The sequence below is a fragment of the Podospora pseudopauciseta genome, chromosome 1, assembly GCF_035222475.1.
Source record: "Podospora pseudopauciseta strain CBS 411.78 chromosome 1, whole genome shotgun sequence".
Lineage (NCBI taxonomy): Eukaryota > Fungi > Ascomycota > Sordariomycetes > Sordariales > Podosporaceae > Podospora > Podospora pseudopauciseta.
The window spans coordinates 394,836-418,442 of NC_085892.1; the positions used below are offsets into that span (position 1 = coordinate 394,836).

The 23,607-nt window shown below is 37.5% G+C and overlaps 5 protein-coding genes across 5 annotated transcripts; 2 read left to right on the top strand and 3 right to left on the bottom strand.

Moving 5' to 3' along the window:
* Window positions 1-16,536: 16,536 nt before the first annotated feature.
* QC763_100050 (uncharacterized protein) lies at window positions 16,537-17,140 on the top strand (the record flags this gene model as incomplete). The annotated part of the gene is made up of 2 exons (XM_062906544.1): window positions 16,537-16,947; window positions 17,013-17,140. The coding sequence occupies exons 1-2, from the start codon at window positions 16,788-16,790 to the stop codon at window positions 17,138-17,140; spliced, it is 288 nt and encodes a 95-aa protein (XP_062769513.1). The 5' UTR covers window positions 16,537-16,787.
* Window positions 17,141-18,286: 1,146 nt separating this feature from the next.
* QC763_100045 (uncharacterized protein) lies at window positions 18,287-19,148 on the bottom strand (the record flags this gene model as incomplete). The annotated part of the gene is made up of 2 exons (XM_062906543.1): window positions 18,287-18,640; window positions 18,699-19,148. 2 exons carry the CDS (start codon window positions 19,146-19,148, stop codon window positions 18,365-18,367), a joined length of 726 nt encoding a protein of 241 aa, XP_062769514.1. The 3' UTR covers window positions 18,287-18,364.
* Window positions 19,149-19,229: 81 nt separating this feature from the next.
* QC763_100040 (uncharacterized protein) lies at window positions 19,230-20,399 on the top strand (the record flags this gene model as incomplete). Its single annotated transcript, XM_062906542.1, is given in 3 exon segments — window positions 19,230-19,322; window positions 19,686-19,762; window positions 19,775-20,399. The coding sequence occupies 3 exon segments, from the start codon at window positions 19,230-19,232 to the stop codon at window positions 20,397-20,399; spliced, it is 795 nt and encodes a 264-aa protein (XP_062769515.1).
* QC763_0001350 (uncharacterized protein) lies at window positions 19,428-20,363 on the bottom strand (the record flags this gene model as incomplete). The annotated part of the gene is made up of 1 exon (XM_062905055.1): window positions 19,428-20,363. One exon carries the CDS (start codon window positions 20,361-20,363, stop codon window positions 19,428-19,430), a length of 936 nt encoding a protein of 311 aa, XP_062769516.1.
* Window positions 20,400-21,052: 653 nt separating the features above from the next.
* Window positions 21,053-22,534, bottom strand: QC763_100030 (uncharacterized protein; the record flags this gene model as incomplete). Its single annotated transcript, XM_062906541.1, has 1 exon — window positions 21,053-22,534. One exon carries the CDS (start codon window positions 22,532-22,534, stop codon window positions 21,053-21,055), a length of 1,482 nt encoding a protein of 493 aa, XP_062769517.1.
* Window positions 22,535-23,607: the final 1,073 nt, after the last annotated feature.

Below are 23,607 nucleotides of genomic sequence, written 5' to 3' on the forward strand. Positions count from 1 at the left end.
TATAATTACTATTCTTTAAAAAGGTACTAAAGTTTATATTATAAAAATAGAGCTATTAAAGCTATTTATTCTTAAAGGGAGGAAAGATATTAAGGGAGGTAACTATTTAAAGTAAAAATTATTATATTATATTTTTCTAATTTTTATTTTTTTTTTTTTTATTATTTCTTTTTTCCTATTTCCTTTTCTCTTTATACTTCTCCCTCTAATTAAAGGTAAAGGAAAATTATTCTTTTTCTTTTCTCTCTTTTTTCTTATCTAGCTACTATTTCTTAAACGCTTTATACTTAACCCGCTATTCTTCCTACTTTTAGTCCTAATTAACTTTTTTACTATTAGGAATTAAGCTTATTATACTATAATCTAATTTCGATAATCTACTATTACCGAGATCCTTAAAGTAATAGCTATCTTTATTAATACTAGACTATAAATAATAAATACCCTTATATTAGTAATTTCTATATTTCTAATTAAAATCTTTTTTTCCTACGTAGCTAAAGTATAACTATATTACTTTAGTCTTAGTCCTATCGGGAAACGTTACGAAAGACTAACGATAGCTTTAATCGTACTTATTATAAGGATTAATATAATTAAATCTTATATATTAGTGTCGGCTAAAGCCTAATTAAAAGGGTAGTATTTATAGTAACCTAGTAATTTAGATAAATAAGTTTTTAAAGCGATAAGCCCGCTTAACGATTTCGAAGAGTTAACGCCCGAAGAATTACCCGTTAAACCGTTCGATAAAAACCCGCTTAACTAAACTACTTAATAATACTTTAAAGATATAATTAGTAATAGTCCTGTCCGTACTAATGTCCTTAAAAAACATTTACTACTCTTTCTTACTTCCTTTCTTCGTTAAATTAGGGAGGAACTACTTAAGGTAAAGGGGAGCCGCTACGTAGCTAGGATCTAAAAGGGAAATCTTAAAGTACTAAAAAGTAGCTTAATAGGAAAGAGAGATATTATAATAAGTATTAGCTCCTTTAAGTATAATAGAGTCGTAAATATAAGTAAGACGTTAGACCTAAACGTACTTTTTATAAGTAACGCCTTAATTATTAGGAGCGCGGGTAAGGTTAGTAGGATAATAAGTAAGGGTAGTAAGTAAAGGCTCCTGAGTAGAGTTAATGGTAACCTCGGACCAGTCGTACGCTATAAAGTCGAGGACTCCCTCGACCTAACTAAGAAGTTTTTTAGTAAAAGAGGTTATGGATATTTAAGTAGTAAAATCGTCGACTACTTAATTAGACGGAGTAATAAATTCCCCGAAAGAAAAGGCTATTATAAGGAAGTAATTAATAAGTATTGGAAAAGATAAGGAGTAAGTAGGAGTAAAGAGAACTAATACGGGTATTTATAACTAGAGGATAGGACTATATAACCTATCCTATAGGCTTTAATAGGAGGAAGACTTAATAGAGTATTCTTTTTTTCTTAAACGGTTTACGTAAATATTAAATAATCGTACTTTATAAGCTAGGTAAATAGCGAAGAATAAAGACTTATTATTTACGTGGCCTAAAGTAGGAAAAGGAACGCTAGCTTTTTTTCCCTCTCGATAACCCTTTAATTATAAATCGCATTATACGTTACTCTTTTTTAATTTTTTATAGAATAATATTATTAACGCTTTTTCCGAAGTTTATTTATAATATATTATAGGAAGAATTTACCGCTAATAAGGAATTCGGCCCTCCTAATAATCTCGTTAAAAAAATTATACGGAAAACGCGCCTTTAAAGTATTAATAAAATTTATAGCTTTAGCCTCCCGCGCGGTATCTTCCTTCCTTAAAGTAATAATACTTTCTAGCCTATTCGCTTCGGCCTTAATTTAGTTACCGACCTAGGAGATTATATTATAGGAAAATAGCCTAATTGAATTAATATTACTTTCGTAAAGTAATTTTCGATTAATATTATTAAATATTTTTTTCCTAGCTTAAAAATAACGATACTTTTTAATCGGACTTATATTTACGGTATTTATATAGCCTCCTTTATTTATATAATATATAACCTTTAAAGTTAATTAGAGGCTAAGTAGTAGTTTACTAGTTCGGTCCTTACCTACGTTCTTTAGTATTTTCTTTAGGGAATCCTCGAGTATTATATATAAATCTCTAGAGAACCTTTAAACTCTATTATAATAAAGTTATCGATATACTTTTTCCTACTTAACGATAACTATAATACTTTTAACCGACGATATTAAATCCTCCCTATTTATATTAATACCGGAAGCTACTAAGTAGTAAGTATTTACGACGTTACTACTAGTATTTTAGTTTATATAGATTTATCGAAGGATTAGAAGGGGTATTAAGCGGACGCTATTTTTTATTTAATATCTTATATCCGTTATACTTTTTAATATAACTTTAACGTAAAAGTAAGGAAACTAGCCTATAGTAAATAGGGCGGGGTATAAAAATGTAGTCTTTAGGTCTTAAAGTATTACCGTATTTACTTTTAGGGAGGTACTTTATATAGTAAAGAGGAGGATTTAACGGTAGTAAAGGCTTAGAGAGATAATCGTTACTATAGAAACTATAAGATTATAGGCGTTATAGGGAAGAAAATAATAAGGTTATAGATAGTTTATATAAAAAGGTCTTTAAGGTATAAACCTAATTAAAGGGTGCGTAATAAGAAATGGAGGAGGAGGGGCTTAGAGGACTTAATAGATACGGAAGGATTCTACTTATTAAATACCCTTTTATCGCTATTTAAATCCCTATTACTTCCCCGGTTTACTTTACTCTTTAGTTTTCCGTTAGCTCTAATTACTATTATTAAGGGAAATAAGTATATCGTAGGTCTTCTCTCTAATTACAAAGAGTTTAGATTATATAGCGTATTAAACGACTTTTAACGATTAAGTAGGGTAGTAACTCCTTTTAGGCTCCGTACTTCTATAACGATAGACTCGCTGCTTTTCTCTAGGCCAGTAATTGCCCGGCCCCCTATTTATAACTATTTAAGGTCGCTAATAATATACTTTTCGCTTAATTATATACTTTGTTTTATAGGATAGGAGTGGGCTCTTAGAGTTCCTTAAAGACGAAGGGAGGAGATCGTTAGGTCGCCGATTATAATAGCTCGATAGGGACGGAGATATACTTTGAGATCCGAGAAGTAAGGGTACTCCTCTCTCTAATTAAGGGAGAATAAATAAGGGAATAGTAGGATTAAATTATTTTCTTTTCTTTTTACTAAATAATATTTTCTTTTTACTTAAAAGAAATATTTTTTTTTTTATATATATATTTACCCACTAGTTTATAGTGGTTAAATGCGAAGGGAGGTTTGGTTTAGGGTGCGGCTATAGGCCTAAGGGTTTAAGTAAGGAAGTGGGGCTCTCGGAGGATTCGGAGGTTCAGGGGTTATATATATAAGCGGTCTGCTTCGGACATTCTGTTTTAGGGAGATCATCGACTTTTATTTCTTTATATTTTTGTGCCTTACACGCGTGCAGGCAATTCTGGCCCTCTGATCAGGCCGATCAGGTGCTTATTATGTGGTCTGCGAGCCCATAGAGTCTTTTCTTTGTCCTACGTGGAGTGCGGCCTGCGAGCGAGCTACTGTTACGGAGGTGCGCTCATTCATATACCCTGTTAAGGGTATATTTGTAGTGTTGTGGTTGGTTTGTGTGTTTTCTCACCATTTCACTAAGTAGTAAAATAAATTATATAGTTAGCGTAGCTTCCTCCTACTTAATACGCTCTAGCTTTTTTATATTATTAAAGTTACGGGAGACGGCCGTAACTATTTACTTAAACTATATTCGTTTCTATAAGCGTAAACGGTTAATTTTTTAATCTAAAGTAGCGCGTTAGGACTTAACTTTTACTATCTCTATCTCTATTTAATTATATTAAATAATAACTTTATAAAACTATTAAACGGATAATCTACGAACGTTATAAAAGGACTGGTTATACTATATATAAGTAGCGTAACGCTCGGAAATAAAGGAAAAAATTTTATAAAAGAAATTACGTTTTTTATAAAAGGAATAGACACGCTTTATAATAGTAGTAAATCGTAGTATTAAAGTAAGTAACTCGTCGCGATCCGCTATCTTCGGGTACGGAAGTCTAATACCAGGTCGCGCCTTACTTATACAGTTAAATATTATAAAGTATAAGGAAATAAGGGAAAAAAGAAAAAATTTATAAATATTAATAAACGTAGGAAAGTAAATTAGGCCGACGGAATTTCGGCTTAGGAGGGGGAGCGTCGTATTATAGCTTAATATTTAATAGGACAGAGAGCGTACTACAGACTAATCGTTAATATATAAGTAAAAACTAATTAAAATAGGATTAGTAGGATCGAGGATCGATCTAGAAAAGCTAATTCCAGAGGTAATAGTATCGATAGGATCGAAAGTCGAGTTAATCGATCTAGAATAATATTAGATTTAACGTAAGGACTATATATACGGAGGAACTAATTAGCGTAGATAAATAGTTCTATAGTATATAATTTAAGTTATATTTATGGTATTTAGTATTTATATTAAGATATTTTATTATGTACTATTTAGCTATACCGAACTAAGATTATTTAAAAGTACCTTTAACCGATATCCCTTTCAGAGGTTCTGGATAGGGGTTCGTTATAAAAAGGTCTATAGGGAAATACTACCTCTAAATATTATAGTCGAAGGAAAAATAATATTAATTATATTCGATATTATAAATATAAAACCCTTAAAAAATATAATCTTAAAGTAACTATAATATAAAGACTATAACTTAAATATCGATTAAAGGGATAGTAGCTACTTACGACTAAAAGAACCTTAAAAGTATTTAATTAACGATAGAAAATCAGGAGTACGTACGGAGTAAAGTGTAAGATAAATACCCTTTACGGTACTACCGTAAAAAGTATAAAAAGTAATAATATATTTTATTAATATAGGCAGTAAAATCGAAGAAATAAAGTTAACGATATTAGTAAAAATATTAGAGGTTAATAAATACGTTTATTATAATAACGTAAAGAAAGGTAAGAAAAAAATAGTACCGGTAGAATATTAAGGATATTTAACCTTTACGGCTAAGTACTTAAAGGGGTTTCTAAAGCAAGGACCGTAGGACTATAAAATTAAATTAAAAGAAGGAGCTAAGTTACGGCTATTTAAAGTTTATTATACTAACGATAAATAGAGTAAAGAGCTACGAAAGTACTTAAACAAAAATCTAAAAAGAAAGTATATTAAGAAGTCTATATTACTAATAGGATATCCTATATTCTTCGTACCGAAAAAAGATAGTAGCTTACGACTATATATAAATTACCGCTAGCTAAATAATAAAATAGTAAAAAATAATTACCTATTACTATTAATATTTAAATTATAAAGTTAATTAATAAAGGCGCGATACTTTATACGCTTAAATATACTTATCGGGTACGCCTATATATAAATTAAAGAAAAAAACGAATGGAAAATAGCGTTTCGCATACCCTATAATTATTTTAAGTATTTTATAATACTATTTAGGCTAATTAATATACCCGTAACGTTTTAATTTTTCGTTAATTATATAATACGGAAGTACCTCGATAAAATAATAGTATACTATTTCGATAATATTTTTATTTACTTACGTACTTTAAAGGAATATAAATAGTATATATAAAAGATACTCGACGCGCTATACGGAGCCGGACTTTTAATTAATAAGGAAAAGAGTAAGTTTTATATATAAAAAATAGTATACTTAGGATATTTAATATCGCTAAGTAAGGTACGTATAGAACCGAGGAAAATTACGGTAATTAAAGACTAGCTTACGCTATAGTTATAAATATATATTAAGGAATTTTTAAAGTTTATAAATTTTTATCGGATATTTATCCGGGGTTATATAAGTATCGCGAAGCTATTTAACTATTTAATTAAAAAGGATATAGAGTTCCGGTAAAAGTAGGAAGAGGAGTAGGCTTTCTAGAAACTAAAAAAAGCTATTTTGAAGGACCCGGTATTTAAATTACTAAACCCTAGTCGACTATTTAAAGTCGAGGTAAATATATTAAACTATACGATCGGTGGATAATTAAGGTAGCGAGACGATAACGGTAAGCTATACCCGGTAACTTTTTTTTCGAAAAAGCTCGAGGGAGTACGTTAGAACTATTTAATCTATAATAAAAAGCTATTTACTATTATCGAAATATTCGAGGAGTAAAGGCTATACTTTAGCGGTACTAAGTATAAAGTATAGGTTTATACGGATTATAAGAACCTACGGTACTTTATTATTACGAAGGTCCTTAACGTACGGTAAATATAATAATTAAAGTTTCTTTCGGAATTTAATTTTTAAATTAACTATAAGAAGGGCTCGGAGAACGCTAGGGTAGATATATTTAGCCGGCGAGCCGACTACTATAAGGATATACCTAAGAAGTTATTACTACTACTTAAGGAGGCGCCGGATAGTACTTTTAAATATCTATTATAGCCGTAAATAAAGTATTATATAGTATATCGTAAGAAAGTTACTTCTAGTAAATATTAAAGGAAGTTAAGTAACGATATTATAAAGTAATATTAATAGGAAAAGCTAGAGCTATAGGGTATTTAAAAAGATAATTAGGGAAAACTATAGTATAGAAATCGAGCGTACGTAAAGTTAGGTAATAAAATAGTATTAATAATAGAGATTTACGTATCGAAGTTCGGAAAATATATAAGTATTATTAAGATTATAAAAAAGATTAAGTAGTACTTTAACTAGTTAAGGATTAAGGATAATATTAAGGAAGCTATTTAGTTATATTATACGTGCGAGAGAACGAAGGTTACGAGATATAAGCCTTATAGATTTTTAGAGCTACTACTAGTAGTAGAACGGCTATAAAGTTTAGTTACGATAAACTTTATTATTAAATTACTAAAGTTTAAAGATACGGTAACCGGCGTTAAATATAATAGTATATTAACGGTAATCGATAGGCTTATTAAATAAGTATATTTCTTACTTTATAAAGAAATTTAGTCGGTAAAATAATTAACGGATATAATACTATGGTATATTATAGTAATATATATATAGTTAAAGAAATTTATTACGGATTACGATATTAAATTTATATTGAAATTTTAAAAAGTATTAATAATAAGGCTAAAGGTAGTAAGTAAAGCGTTTTCGGTTTATTACCTTTAAACGAATAGTTAAACGGAACGGCTTAATTAAATCGTAGAATAATACCTACGGAATTATATTAATTTCGAATAAGACGATTAAATTAAATTATTACCTACGGTATAATTAACGTATAATATATTATTAATTAAGACGATTAAAGCTATACCGTTCTTTACGAATTTCGGTTACGAGGCAAACTTACGGTAAGGACCTACGGTTAAAGTATTTAGGGCTAGGGTTAAAGTAAATAAGATATATATATTTTATAGTAAGCTTAAATAAAAACTGGAGTTTATAAAGGAAAGGATATAAAAATACTATAATATTAAAAAGCTTAAAGGACTTTACCTTAAAGGGGGAAATATAATATTCTTTTCTATATATAATTTATATATTAAAAGATCTAATAAGAAATTAAACTATAGGAAAGTAAAACTATTTAAAGTTAAAAGAAAAATATCGGAAACGGTATTCGAATTGGAGTTACGTAGTATAATACGTCTACGGTTATATACCTTTTATATCTTACTTTTAAAACCTATACTATACGTAAAAAAAGCTAATATATAGGTAATAACGGAGGACGAAGAAAAGAAGTACGATATAAAAAAAATACTAAATTTACAGTTTAATAGAGGCTAATTAAAATATTTAATTAATTAATTAAAATATCCGGCTATAAATAATTCGTAAGAACTATAAATATACTTTAATTATTTAAATAAATAAAAAGAATTCTACTAACGATATCCGGACCGACTAAAGCTTAAATAAATAAAAAAGATTTGGCCCCGACCTATAGCTAAATACTATAAGACGGAGCCAAAACCTCGATAGGAATCGAACTTACGCTTTCGATATAATAGTCGACGTATTATATATTATATTATAAAGTTAAAAGGTATAAAAGGGACTAAATATAAATAGTATTATACGCCTTAGGTACTTTAGAAAGTAAAAGGCGTACTACTAACGGTATTTAACGTAGCGAGGAAAGAAAGACTAATTACGTTAGGATCGAAAGAAAAATCGGAAAGCTAGTTAAAGCCTAAAGAAGGGTCCGGGACGTAAAGAAATTACGGAACAGTATTTTAAGTAGTATCCGGCCGTGTAGGAGTACCCGGTAAAAAAGCAGGGGGCGCCGTAGCGGCGGACTATACTACCTAAGTATTTTCCTTTTAAATACCCCGCGCGAAGAAACGCTCTTTACGAGTATAGAGGAAGCGGTATATTCGTTTTACCCGGATAAACTAAATAGTTAGTTACGAAAGCTAGTCTTTAAACCTTTACTCCTTACGCTCGAGCTTATTCTACTCTTTTATCGTTTAGGTTACTATCGAACGGTTAATTATAATATAGAAAAAAAGGAAAATATATCTATAGGCAGAACTAATATTAGACCCGTTATATAGAATTTTACGGCGTATATATTTAGCGTACCGTAAGGATTCGGGAGCTATAATATAAAGGGTTCCGGAAATAAAATAGGTAAAATACGATATTACGGTAATACTACGGTAGCAGATTTGAAAAGTAAAGGCGAAAGACTATTTAATTTTATAATAATATTTTTATACGCGGTTAAATATAGTAAGCGGTAAAGTAAAGAAAGAAGGAAAGACTTATAATATCGTTAATAATAAAAGAAAACTAGGCCGTAGGGGCTTTAGCCTAAAAAGAAAGTATTATATTACGGTTCTAAAAGATAGTAGGGCTATAAAGACTAATTAAGACTGGACCGCGCTATCGGGCGGGGCTTATAGTCTAAGAAATTAGACGGACTAATAAGATAGGGATCGGAGACCGTGGCAAGGCTTACGGTCCACGGTTTAGTATTAGCTAATACGGAGCGGACCGAGGACTATATATAAAACGATGGTCCACGGTTCACAGGTCTATATATACGGAGGAACTAGCTAGCGTAGATAAATAGTTCTATAATATATAATTTAAATTATATTTACGGTATTTAATATTTATATCGAGATATTTTATTATATACTATTTAGCTATACCGAACTAAGATTATTTAGAAGTACCTTTAACCGATATCCCTTTTAGAGGTTTTAGATAGGGGTTCGTCACACTTACGTACGCTCGATTTTTATATTATAGTTTTTCCTAACTATTTTTCTAAATACTTTACAGCTCTAGCTTTTCTTACTAATATTACTCTATAATATTATCGCTTAACTTTCTTTAGTATTTACTATTAAAAATAGCTTATTTATAATATATTATATAATACTCTATTTACGGCTATAGTAGATACTTAAAAGTATTATCGGGCGCCTCTTTAAATAATAATAGCAACTCTTTAGGTATATCTTTATAATAGTCGGCTCGCCGGCTAAGTGTATCTACCTTAATATTCTCCGAACCCTTTTTATAATTAATTTAAAAATTAAATTCCGAAAAAAACTTTAATTATCGTATTTACTATACGTTAAAGACTTTCGTAATAATAAAGTACTATAGGTTTTTATAATTTATATAAACCTATATTTTATATTTAATATCGTTAAAATATAATTTTTATTTTTCGAACGCTTTAATAATAGTAAATAGCTCCTTATTATAAATTAAATAATTTTAACGTACTCCTTTAAGTTTCTTCGAAAAAAAAGTTACCGGATATAGTTTACCGTTATCGTTTTACTACCTTAATTATTTATTAATTATATAATTTAATATATTTACCTCGACTTTAAATAGTCGATTAAAGTCTAATAATTTAAGTACTAAGTCTTTTAAAATAGCCTTTTTTAGCTCCCGGAAGGCTTATTCTTCTTCCTACTCTTACCGGAACTCTACGTTTTTTTTAATTAAATAATTAAATAGCCTTATAATATCTATATAGACCCGGATAAATATTTAATAGAAATTTATAAACCTTAAGAATTTCCTAACATATATTTATAACTATAGCGTAGGCTAGTCCTTAACTATTATAATTTTCCTCGGTTCTATATATACCTTATTTAACGATATTAAATATCCTAAATATACTATCTTCTATACGTAAAACTCGCTTTTCTCTTTATTAATTAAAAGTCCGGCTCTATATAGCGCGTTAAATATTTTTCGTACGTACTGCTTATATTCCTTTAAAGTACGTAAGTAAATAAAAATATCGTCGAGATAATATACTATTATTTTATTAAGGTACTTCTATATTATATAATTAACGAGAGATTAAAATATTATAGGCGTATTAGTTAGTTTAAATAGTATTACGAGATATTTAAAATAATTATAAAATATATAAAACGCTATTTTCTATTCGTCTCTTTCTTTAATCCGTATATAAGCGTACCCGATAGATATATTTAAGTATATAAAGTATCGTACCTTTATTAATTAACTCCGTAATTTAAATATTAACGGTAACGGATAATTATTTTTTACTATTTCGTTATTTAACTAATAGTAATCTATATATAGTTATAAACTACTATCTTTTTTTAATATAAAGAATATAAAGTATCCTACTAGCGATATAAACTCCCTAATATATTCTCTCTTTAAATTCTCGTTTAAATATTTCCGTAACTCTTTACTTTACTTATCGTTAGTATAATAGACTTTAAATAATTATAACTTAGCTCCTTCTTTTAATTTAATTTTATAGTCCTACGGTCCTTACTTTAAAAGCCTTTTTAAATACTTAACCGTAAAAGCTAAATATCCTCGATATTTTACCGGTATTACCTTTTTTTTACCTTTTTTTATATTATTATAGTAAGTATATTTATTAGCCTCCGATATTTCTATTAACGTCGTTAACCTTACTTTTTCGATTTTACCGCCTATATCGATAAAATATATTATTACTTCCTATATTCCTTACGGTAATACCGTAAAGGGTATTTATTTTATACTCTACTCCGTATATATTTTTAATTTTTTATCGTTAATTAAATACTTTTAAAGCTCTTTTAATTATAAATAATTACTATTTCTCTAATCGATATTTAAATTATAATTTTTATACTATAATTACTTTAGGATTATATCCTTCGAAGGTCCTATATTTATAATATCGAATATAATTAATATTATTTTTTTTTCGACTATAATATTTAAGGGTAATATTTCCTTATAAACCTTTTACGTAGAAAATAGTCTTTATATAATAATTTATTCTTTCTTTTTCTTTTACGGTATATAAGCCTAATATACGAATTATAGCGAAATTAAGTTCGTTTTTATATTACTATTTATTAATACTATTACTTAAAGATCTTTTTATTATATAGTAATTTAAAAGTATTTATTTTTCTTACCTTTTTTCTATATAATAGCGACTTTATTAACGAGCGCCGGGTTATTATCCTATACCTTTACCTTACGCCGATACCTTCGAAAATACTATTCGTGGTCTATTAAAGGTTAACGGCTTTCGCGAAAGGCTATAAGTCGTTTCCTAAGCGGTTATATCGTTTAAAAACGTTTTTTTACTCCGGGTTAATTAGTAATATAAAATCTTTTAACTATATTTACTTAGTTTCTTTTTATTTTCCGTCTTTAATATTTTTTTATATTTATATTCGATAGTAATTCTTTTATTTAATTTTAAGCGTTTTAACTTAATAATATTATTTAATTTTTTTTTATAAATATATAGCGTAGTTTAAGCTTTAGTATTATTTTAATATTATTTTTTCCTATAAATATATATTATCGTTTATATTTTAACCGTTTATATATTTAATATAATACTTTATATACCTTAATATAATTTATATTATTTAAAGGCTATCCTTTAGTTTAATTAGGTCCTAAACCTTTTATAAAATATAATTATTTAGGTCTTCCTATTAAGCTTTTTTTTACCGGGCTATAATCCTTTTAATTAACTATAATTTATTTTTTTTACTTACTTTACGTATCGGCTAATAACCGTATAGCGATTTACTTTAATAATATTTTATATATCTATATATAATATATTAAAACTAAAGTATTTTCCGATATTCTAGATATTTAGAATAAAGCTATACCGTATTTCCCTTATAGGGTATATATTATATAGGTATTAATATATTTCTTAATAATTTCGCGATCCCGATTTTAATAATCTTTTTACTTTTTTAATATTTTTTTTAACTTTTATATAAAAACTTTATAGGCTATAATATATTTTATAAAATAGTATTTTTATATTTATTATATTATTTTTTTAATATTATTTATTTAATAGGTTTTTACGCGAGACCTTTATCCTTAACGATCTCCGTAATAATTTTTATAATAATTTATATTATTTAATTCCGTAAAATTTATATTTAGAGATTTCCTTTCTTATACTTTACTTTTAACCTTTTTAATACTTCCTTTACTTTTTAGAATTTTATATTTTCCTATTCGGCATATTAATTAAAGTTTTTTTCGGAGTTTACCGTTTCGCTTTATTAATACCCGATAATTATTATTTTTATAACCCTCGGTCCTTTCGATATAATAATTAATACGATTTTCTTTTTTTATCCGAGCCGTTTAAATACTTTATAGTCTTTTTTAAAGTATTTTACTTTATTATAATTAAAATATTTAAAGTTATCTTTACTTTAGCCTTAGCTTTACGGCTTTTATTATTATATAATATTAATATTTATCGGTTTTAAGTATATAATACCGGAGTAGCTAATACTAAAGTATTTTCGTTTACGCTTATCGTTAAAGCGGTTACCGTTAAAGTATTCTTTATAGCTATTACTATAGTTACCTTTACCGTTACTTCCTTTTTTTTTATACGATATTCGAATTACCGATCGTCGATCCGTATAACTATAATAATATATTTATCGATAGTATCGGGTTTTATTTCTTTATATAATTTATTTTTTATTTTATTTTTAAAGCTATAATAAAAAAGTTATATTAATCCTTTATCGTTAATAACGTTATATAGGTTATTAATTTTTAATTAAGCCGCGTAATCGGTTACCAAACGCGTTTAATATAAACTTAAAAGTCTACCCTATACGTATTTTACTTTATTATACTCCCTAAATACTTTCTTAAGTTTAGCCTTAAAGGTATAATAATTCTCGAAATATTTTATAATAATCTTTTCCTAATCCTCCGGCTCCTACTTATAATAGTTATCGAGGATAGGCTCGAATTATATAAAAGCTTTATTTTTAAGCTTAGTAATCGCGAAAATTATTTTCGACTTTTCGTTAATAAACTAGTTTAGGTATTAACGAAAATAGGTTTTAAATTAAATTAAGAATCCTTTAAGCTTTACTTTTTCTCTTTTATAACGCTCCGGTACTAGAAATTTAATAGTTAACTTAAACGTAACCGAGATAGCGAAAATCTACTTTTAGGTTTATTAAGCCTTATCCTTAAGCTTTTTAAGACGCTTAATAACCTACTTTGCAGTAAAGGGTATAGGTCTAGCAGAAGGTCCCTCGGCGCCTAGGCTAAGCGGGACGCCTCCTATTTAAATGTTTTTAGGTCCGGCTATAATAGTAAAAAAACGCTTTTAACTTATCCGTAATAAAGTTAAAATAAATATATAATATATAACGAACCCCTATTTAAAACCTCTAAAAGGGATATCGGTTAAAAATACTTTTAAATAATCTTAATTCGGTATAGCTAAACAGTATATAATAAAATATCTCGATATAAATATTAAATACCGTAAATATAATTTAAATTATATACTGCGGAACTATCTATCTATACTAGCTAGTTCCTCCGTATATATAGACTTTAGAACTCTAAGGTGCTCGCCCTACTACGGCTTCGATCACTCCTAGCACATTGCATCCTGCAATATGCTCGTCGTGCTATACCTCTAATTACCCCTAGCACTTTGTATCCTGCAGACTGCTCGTGAGCCTTGGCACCGTAGCACTTCTGTCCATGCCTGATTGGCTGGGCGCCCCGCGTCCCACATGTGGCGTAGCCCGCTGTTGGTTTAACTGTGACAATACGGTGTTCCTTTTCAGTGCATTACATTTATTATTAAGTACTTAGTTATTTTCTCAAAGAAATACTATTCGCTATTATACCCTCGAAAACCAAAACTCAATATCATTTAATTTAGTCTTAGTATAAATAAGACTTAATGTCAAGTAAGGCTGCACTTAGATATTATAGTAAGCAGATGCATTTGGACTTCTAGGTATAATAACCTACGGTTTTGTTTTAAGACTGCCATTAAGACTTTTTTCTTCCAGAGGCTATAGTTTTGGTGAGAAATTCGGCCATCCCGTAAAGCCCTGCGTAATCTGATATTAATTTCGTTCACATGATCCTCCAGCATACGCTTCTTGTCACAGTTAAACCAACAGCGGGCTACGCCATATGTGGGACGCGGGGCGCCCAGCCAATCAGGCATGGACAGAAGTGCTACGGTGCCAAGGCTCACGAGCAGTCTGCAGGATGCAAAGTGCTAGGGGTGATCAGAGGTATAGCACGACGAGCACATTGCAGAATGCAATGTGCTAGGAGTGATCGAGGCCGTAGCAGGGCGAGCACCTCAGAGTTCCAAGGTCTATATATACGGAGGAACTGGCTGGTGTAGATAGACAGTCCGCAGTATGCAGTTCAAGTGGTATTCACGGCATCTAGTGTTTACATCGAGACATCTTGTTGTGCACTGTTTAGCTGCACCGAACCAGGATTATTCAGAAGTGCCTTCAACCGATATCCCTTTCAGAGGTTCTGGATAGGGGTTCGTCACACTTCTTGTATTTCTTCTTTATCATACGAGATAACTCCCATGTTGATTTAACTGCAGTGATTAAGCCCGCGGAAGCGGCAGCCGATGCTAAGGAACTGAGTAAGTATGACATGAGTACTAGGTAATTAGATCGATGCTTGGTAACCGAGGTAATAGAAACTTAATTGGGGAAGGACGCCGTTTTATAACCTACCTTGCCTATCTACATACCTAAGATATCACGATTTGATTGCAGATTTCAACTCCGAAATTAAGACTTGAAAGCTGAAATTAAGTCTTGACAGGGGGGTAGGGTGGCGGTGGCGCTCCTAACCACACACCCCCACTTAAGTCTAAAAGCGGTAATATATTTCCCTCGACCAGGAAGTACACGGGTCAACCGTTGCACTAACAATCCTGAAGACAGCCCTTGAATTAATATAAACACTGCCCAGGCATGACTGTGTTTGATGCAAATACCCAAAAATCGGTCACCATGCTGATATTCTGCCCATCCTGGTTGAGGCCAGGCTTCATGTCATTCCTTACATTTTTATCTGTCGAAGAAGCATCAAGCAAACGCCCAATCCAAGCCCTACCAGCGACGCTCACTAGGAAATCCTTGCAGACCGCTTCTTTTTGAAGTGTAAGGTAGTCTCGGGGGAGTATCATGATTACACTCTGGTCACAGCACTTCTGCAGTCCTCTGCGCTCAGTCATCATACCTCGTCTACCAACAGAGCTCCCTTGGGATCATCCAAGGCACTAAAAGTTGAAAGGCAACGAACGACAGCCGGATGTAGGTGTCAAGTTGAAGGGAGCCCAGTTCGACTGAAGCTGTTGATGCGGAACTTTGCCAATTCCAAAGTCCCTCGTCAGAAAAGGCTGCTGTTAATCAACGCCACATTCCATGCGTTTTGACGCAATGTGCTCTCACCGGTCTTTACCAGAAGCCAGTGGATTATCTTTCGTCAACCCCGGTCGTTAACAAATCTTGGGATTCATGCTTTGTCATCCAGATGTGTTCAGTTCAGTCGAATCGATCGTCATTGCTTAAAACGTACATGAACCCAAGAGATACAACTTACTGGTACCGTACATGCGAAGTAGCAACGTGGAAAAGAATTGGTCGGATCGTGGTTAGTCCGCTCGAGTTGCCGGCGGCATCTCTAGGCAGACACAAAACTGGCCAAGTCGACGATGTAGCCGGGCGGCACTGCATACAAGTGGTGGCCGTTTACATACCCAGGTCCCCGCCCGGCACTGGGTGAATGGCATCTTTGATAAGAATAGATTGGAGGCACCCGTGGACTTGGATTCCCACAGTCGCATGCCGTTGCTGTCGAGATCGATATCCACTTTCAAGGCCTCATTTGACTGGGACTTTTGACGTTTACTCCGTACTGCGCAACAAATGGCCTCAAGCAAATGTCCGAAATGGCCGCCAAGCTCCAGGTGCTAACGCTGTCAGCACCCTTTCCTGGGACTGGGAGGCGCTGATCCCTGGTGTCGGGGAAGGATGCCGTCTTTGTTGGCCCAATCATGAGTGGTACCAGATGCAATCGGCCCATGTCGGCCCAACGCCAGACCAGGTTGGGGAAAGACCTGCTCCCGCCTGTTGCATGAGCTTGGCCCAATCACAATAATGGTCGGGACCGGTGAACCATTTTCGACCGCGAGCTTCATTCAGTCGAGCAAGGAGCGGACTTGGTGGGAAGTGGTGCCGCAAAACCACTTCTTCCATCTTTCATCATGATCCTCTTCCCCGTGCGTACTCTGTAGGCCCTGGTGCACCAAAAGGACTAACTCTCTCGACAAACACCATCGAACTCTGGGCTACTATTACTATAGCTTGGACCGAGTGTGTCGCCTACACACACCTACACCCCACCGAGACATGCACAACATGCCGCCAGATCCTTCGAGATGTTCAACGTCGACGTACCGGACAACACTAAAAGTCCGGAGAACATCGCTTCCAACGTCATTCTCGCCTCTGTTTTGGCCCCGGTCTTTGCGATAATCTTTGTCGTCCTCCGATTGTATACCGCGCGCTCCATCTTGCGCGCGAGCCACAAGGATGATTGTATGTTTTTGGGATCGTGGCCGCTCTTGACCGCGGGGGTTGGCTAATTCGGGGTTGCGCTTTAGGGCTCATTCTCATTGCCGTCATCTTGTCCGTCCTATACTCTGCCACCCTCATTGCTAGTACGCCAGAATCCGTTCTATCATCTGCTCAGCAGCACGCTTGGGAATACCACGACTGGAGCGAGCGCTGACAACGAACGGATTAGTGACCAAATTCGGTCTGGGGTATCATATCTTCTACCTATTTCATTCCAACATCTGGAGAGGGAAAACCTTGCTTTTGGTAATCAAAATCCTTCCTCACGGGCTAGAGAGGCGGACACAACTGACCATGGAAAAAAAGCTTGCCGGATTTCCTGCCGCCATAACGAGTAACTTATCGGTCCTCTTCATCAAGTGCTCAATTCTTGTGTTCTATCTCCGATTCTCGACGACCCGAATTCTCAATCATGTTATATACGTCATGCTCGTTATCGTTGTTATCGCCAATTCTCTTGCGGCATTTGGCGTCCTTTTCACATGCCAGCCCATGTCATCTTTTTGGGATGGCAACGTCAAGGGCACGTGCATCAACAGGGACGCCTGGTACGCCTGGCTCGTGATTTTGAACTGCGTTACCGATTTCATCTTGCTGGTCCTGCCGCTTTGGCTTTTGGCACCGTTGAAGATTGGCTTCTCGCAGAAGGCTGCCATTGCCGCGATATTGGGTACTGGCGGATTGTATGTCTTCTTCGCCGCTGACAGCACAGGAATGCTAACAGTAAGAACAGTGTTGTTGGGATAAGCATATTTCGCGTTGTAGTGGTGTCACAGGGGTGGGACAAGTACGACTTTACCTATCGATTTGCCATCAACTACATATGGAGGTAGGTTTCTAGAAGCCCCTGTCGCCGTTGAGAGAGGCCTAACACAAGCTCTGACACAGCGTCATTGAGACAAATGTGGCCATCATTTGTGCCTGTGCCCCTACACTACGGGCGTTGGTCGGCCGTTATGTGCCATCATTGCTCCAATTTAGTGCACGCCGCGATCCACTGGCGCTGTACACCATCCCCGTATCACACGTTGCCGCTGCGCAACGACCACGACCAGCCCCACGAAGCCAAGATGATGAAATCGAAAGATCATCCAATCATGAGAACTACGTTAGTGGTTCCTCAGCACAACTCACATCAAATTTCGGAAGTAAACTGTTTGGACCAGCCTCAGATCGAGCCTCGAGTAGAGGAAAGTCGGATCACACGGCCTCGTAGCGAAAAAGACAAACTTGGAGAACCCAGAGATGGGGATAATGACTGGCGTCGAGGCGTTACATGGCCGGTATACCGACGGCTGAAGCGATGCGGACTTTGGATATAGGATATTTAATGACACTTGGCTTCCTCCCTTTCCCACAACAATACATCGCCGCCCTGTTACAAGACACTGAATTCAGCCCCCCCTCGGACATATCTAATCGCAGTCAATAGTGCCGGATAGAACCCATCAGCGATCTTTTGAATCCCGGACGAGCTGGCATGTATACCATCATACAAATCCACCTCGGCATCGAAACCAGTGAACAAGTCGACGACCCAGATCGGACTCGACGTGGTGTTTTGGCTGGCCGCCCAAGCAGGAATCGCTTTGTTCAGCTCTTTGACCTGCTCGTTCTTTTCCGCGCTCAGCCCAAGCGGGATAATCTGCGCCACCTATTTCTCGTGTCAATCCTGCAGTCTCTTGGCCGGCCAAAATTCCAACGGTACTCACGATAATTCTCATATTTGGATTCCGGCCCCTCATCTGCCCCACAAGCGTGCTATACGCCCGTAGCAACTCCTCCGTCCTCGGCTTTCCTCGCACGATATCCACTGTGCCCAAGTGCATAGTCACCACATCGGCAGGGTTCATGGCCAACCACTCGGACACTCGACCCTCATTGGCCATTTGGATGGCGGGGAAGCCGGGGTGTCCTTCGTGATCGCGGTCGAATTCGGAGTCGTCGCAGATCTCGCCTGCGCGCTCACCACCGACGAGGTCGACGGAGTCGTAGAGGTCGGGGTCATTTTGGAGGCGGAGGTAGATCCAGGCTCGCCAGCAGCCATAGTCGGTTATCGAGTCGCCTAAGGGCATCCATCTGACTGTTTTATGGGATTGCCTTGGCAGGGAAAGGGACAGAACACACGGAAGGAGCAGGGCGGTGATTGTCGAAGGTTTCATTGTGAACGGTGATCGGTTTGTGGGGTTGGGGTGGTTGAAGAGTGGAAGAGGCGACAGGGCGGCTCGGGGGGTGGTATAGCGATGGATTGTTTACCCGGCGGGAGATATCCGGGATCAGCAAAAAGAACTGCAATATTAATGCGGAGTACTTTGTCCGAAATGATCAACTCAAAAGTGAGAAGTCCAAAGCTGCTTTCATTACATCTTGCCCCATTATCATATCCAGTTCAATCTACATCTCCCATCCCGACCCGCCTTTTTAGCCTTGTCGTCAACCATCTACTCATAAAACACCAAGCACCTCACCTCGATACTCTCCCTCCCCGGTGTGCCCTCAGGCGTCTGGGGGTCAACAAAAGCCGTGTGCGGCGTCAGCCCGGCAACACCCTTCTTCCCACCAGGCAACCGATCCCCCCAGGAGTCAAAGCACTTGATGAACATGGCCTCCCCGGGCGTCATATCCTTGATGTAATACAACTTGTGCGACTCATTGGGCAGTACACCATATGTCTCCCCCTTGACTTCATACCCCTCAAGCGAGTCGAGTGTTTCCTGGGACGGCCGGACTTCCTTGCCTCTGTCGTCGTCATCCCCGTCGTCGCGCTTGGGGTAAAGTAAGCTGACAGCCACGAAATCTTCAGGGGCAGTGGTGCGGTAGTCGATCACGGCGAGGGGAAAGTCGGTAGCAGGGTGGCTGATGGGTCTCCAGACGTTGATGAGCTGGTAGCGCTTTTGGAGGAGGGCATCTGCTTCTTCCTTGGGAGTGACATGTCGCCTGACTCTGGCCTCGGCAGCTTTGGGTGTCTGATCAACGTGGACTTGCTGGACCGGCTGGCGGGCGGCGCCGGGGTCGTGCCTGCGGATGGTGTGGTCAAAGATCTCGATGCGCTTGATCTTTTGGCCGCTGTGCTGGAGTCTTTCTCTCAGGAGGGCTTCCACCTCGGCGTAGTATTTGGTGCGGACGGTCTTGTCGTCCTCGAAATCTTCTGGGGTGGTGGCGGAGGGGGAGCGGTAGACTGCGAAGCCGGCTACGTCGATGTCGGCACCAAAGGAGCCAACTTTGGAGTGGATGTCCAGGCAGTCGGAAAAGTTGGTGACGTCCTTGGTGACGGTTTTACGGCTGTAAGAGGTGTGGTCGACGTCGACTTTGGCCCATGGCGCTACACCAGCGGTGATGCTGGCTGGGTCGAGGTAGCGGAAGGTACTGCTGGTCATTTTGCGGGCTGTGACTTGTCTGAGGAGTTTTTGTGATGATATTATAGGACGAAAGGCGCGCATTAATGGGTTGAAAGTCAGTAAGTTACCTTGTCACGTCACTGAAGCCTTTTGAGATAGCGGGGTGATGGCCTCTTAAATTCCAGCGCGGGGTTGCACATGCCGGCTCCACACCCGACAATTATCGTGATTAGTAATGTGGGATGGCTGAGCTGATCTGGTGGATTACGTGGCTGTTCAACAAAGCAATTCTTATCATCAATCGCTTGTCTTGGATTATCCTCTTTTCCTGGGCGTTCAATCTGTATTCTGGACGGAAGAAGCCCAAACGGCGCACATATCAAGTCTGATGTGCCCCTGCACCAACGTGGATTGACGTCATCCCCCAATCACGCCTTATCGGAGATAAGATCTCAGCAGAGGCATAGCTTCTCCCCTCTCAGCACTCTGCACTTGGTTAGGACTGCGAAGCTTTAAAGTAATTCCAGAAGCTGAATTTATCTTCCTGCCGAAACGCTTCAAAAATAAAACAATACCCTGTCCTCCCAACAGGATCATGCCTCCTTCTCCAGATGCCATCCCAAACGAGCAACCCATAATGACAAGGCCAATAACTACAATTTCCAATCCCAAAATCCAAAACCAAAATATGCACAAGAACCAGCCAACCAAAAACTCCAACCGCCAAACTAACTGTCAAAAATAGGCCCATACGCCAAAATCCCCCTCATCTCCAACCCAAACACCACCTCCTTCGTCACCGCCGGGTTGCTAATCACGCAAACCGCCTCGGCGTCAAACTCCTTGACCAACCTCAACACCTGCGGCAGCATCTCCTCCCTCTTCCTCTTCTCGCTCGTATCGATAATTACGGGGTTCTGGTCCATCCTGCTGACCAAATCCAGCGTCCTCTGCCCATATGTCTTGAGCGGGCTCCTCGTCTGCCACAATACCCTCATACTAGGCCTGTTCTCATCCGCCAAAAAGGACAGGCACGGCCCGATCCCGCTGCCGGTTGTGACAACGATGATGCGGCTGAACATGCGAAAGACATACCCGAATCCATACGTCGGCACACCCCTCTTCCACAGCTTGGTTGGTTGAGCGATAATAGTGTCTTTGGTCCAGTCGCCCACCCGCGAGACGATGCAGCTGAACTTTGTATTTGCTAAGGCGGTGTCCTTAACATTATCGAAGCGGTCGGGGAAGCAAGCGAAAGAATGCCAGTCTTTGAGGGGGTGCTTAGCGACTTGGATGCCTTGACCAAACTTGACGGTAGTGTGATCAAAGTGAAGTCTGATGGCGTGGGGGGAAAGGGGTTCAGGAGTGACCGTTACTTTGCGGAGGAGCAACCAGGGGTGGATTGTGGCTGCTGTCAAGAGGATCAAGATCCAAAAGGCCGGGAGGTTGAGGAGGAATTTTTCTAGGGACGGTTCTTGTGTGCCGAGGAGGGAGATTACTACCCAAAAGAGGGCCAGAATTCCCCAATTGGCGAAGCGGTGGACTAGCTCGAAGACGTCGTGGTGTTTTCTCCGGATGGTGGGGTGGGCCACCACGATGATGGAGAGGAGGAGGGCGAAGACGGAGTAGATCAGGGCTAGGACGATAATGCTTATAGGGTTGGCGGTGGCGGGGTTGAATTGGTAGGTGTAGGTGCCCGCGAATCCGATGTACCAGATAAGGGAAGCGACGCCAGTGCCGCTATGGACACCGCCGAGGTGAAAAATGCGGCAGGCGAGGCGTTTGATTGTTGTCGGGGCTGAACGCGGGACAGAACCAAAGATGAGGTAGAGTAGGTTGAGGACGAGCGGTTGCCGGCAGAGGCCACATACGGCGAGGTTGATGGCTGAGGCATTGACCAAGTCGAGAGGCTCGGCACCTCTGACAAGGTAGATGATCAGAGGAATAATGTTGCCGATGAAGGCGAGGGTGAATAGGCGGCGGTAGACGTTGAGGGCTGTGTACCGGATGAAGCCGAGGCGCTTTCGTAATGGTTCCTCTTCTGGTGTGGTCTGGGCTTCGAGGTCTGCTTTCTCTTTCAATGGGGAGGGGAGGGAGGAGAGGTCTGAATCTGTTGGTGATACTGGATAGGAGAGGTCTATCCTGGTCTCGATGATCTCATCCTTCTTCCAGTCCTTCTCCCCGTAAACAACTACTGTCCTGTCTTCCATTGTGGAGATATATGTGTGAGGTCACTAGACAAGCAAGAATAACAACTTGGTTAAGAAAGGACGGTTGATATTCCCTCTATGAAAGAAAAGGCAGCACCCAGCACTATTTGTACCACCAACCTGGACACCACTCTGGATCCCTTTCATTGCCTCTCCACCACAGGGCTTCCTGATCCGACTCCCTCCTTCCTATCTGGTATCATCCTCCCTCGCCATATGCCGACATGAGAGTGTGTGACGGTGATGATGATGATGATGACGGTGTGGTATTATGGAGTTGGCGGAACTTGCCGGAATCTAGTAAACCATACATTGGAGGCTCAGGAATGCACGTCGGAGTTTCTCTTGCTCACACTGTACTCTCGGCCCAGCCCGGAGATGGTTTCTCCGGAGTCACACACGGCAGCCGACCCACATCGTCGGCGACCATTCCGGTGGAATTTTCGGGCGTTGTGCCACAACCGCTCAGCTGGGTCTGCCATGATTTTACATCCAACACGCACAGAGGTGGGTGCGCCGATCATCTGACGGCTCGTGAATTAGGACGGCGATGACTTGTGTTGTGCGGTGATGATTACGCCCCTCCCAATCGGAGTTTGAGCTTCCCTTCATCAACCATCACATTATTCCCGAATCCCTCTGTTGAGGCGAAATGTGGTTGAATCACCTACTCTCTTTGTGTGTCCGGCCGAGAGTTGCCCGGTATGTGACGTGGAACGTGTTGTCAATACAACCTCGATGGCCCTTGACTCACATGGGATGATGGGATGATGGGATGATGGGATGATGGGATGATGGGATGATGGGATGATGGGATGATGGGATGATGGGATGATGGGATGATGAGATGATGTAGAGCCTCCCTCATGTACCTTGGCCCCAATCACGTGTGTATGAGACCACGCAAGCCCCCAAAATGCAGCCAGTTTTCCAGACCACATATACCAAAGTACCTTTACCATGGGCAAATCACCCTGCCGTGTCTCAACCGAGGACTCGATAATTTTGTGAGTGAGCACAGACTCTATCATGTCGATTAAACCCTCCCTAGACCCCGAATTCAGGGTCGTCCA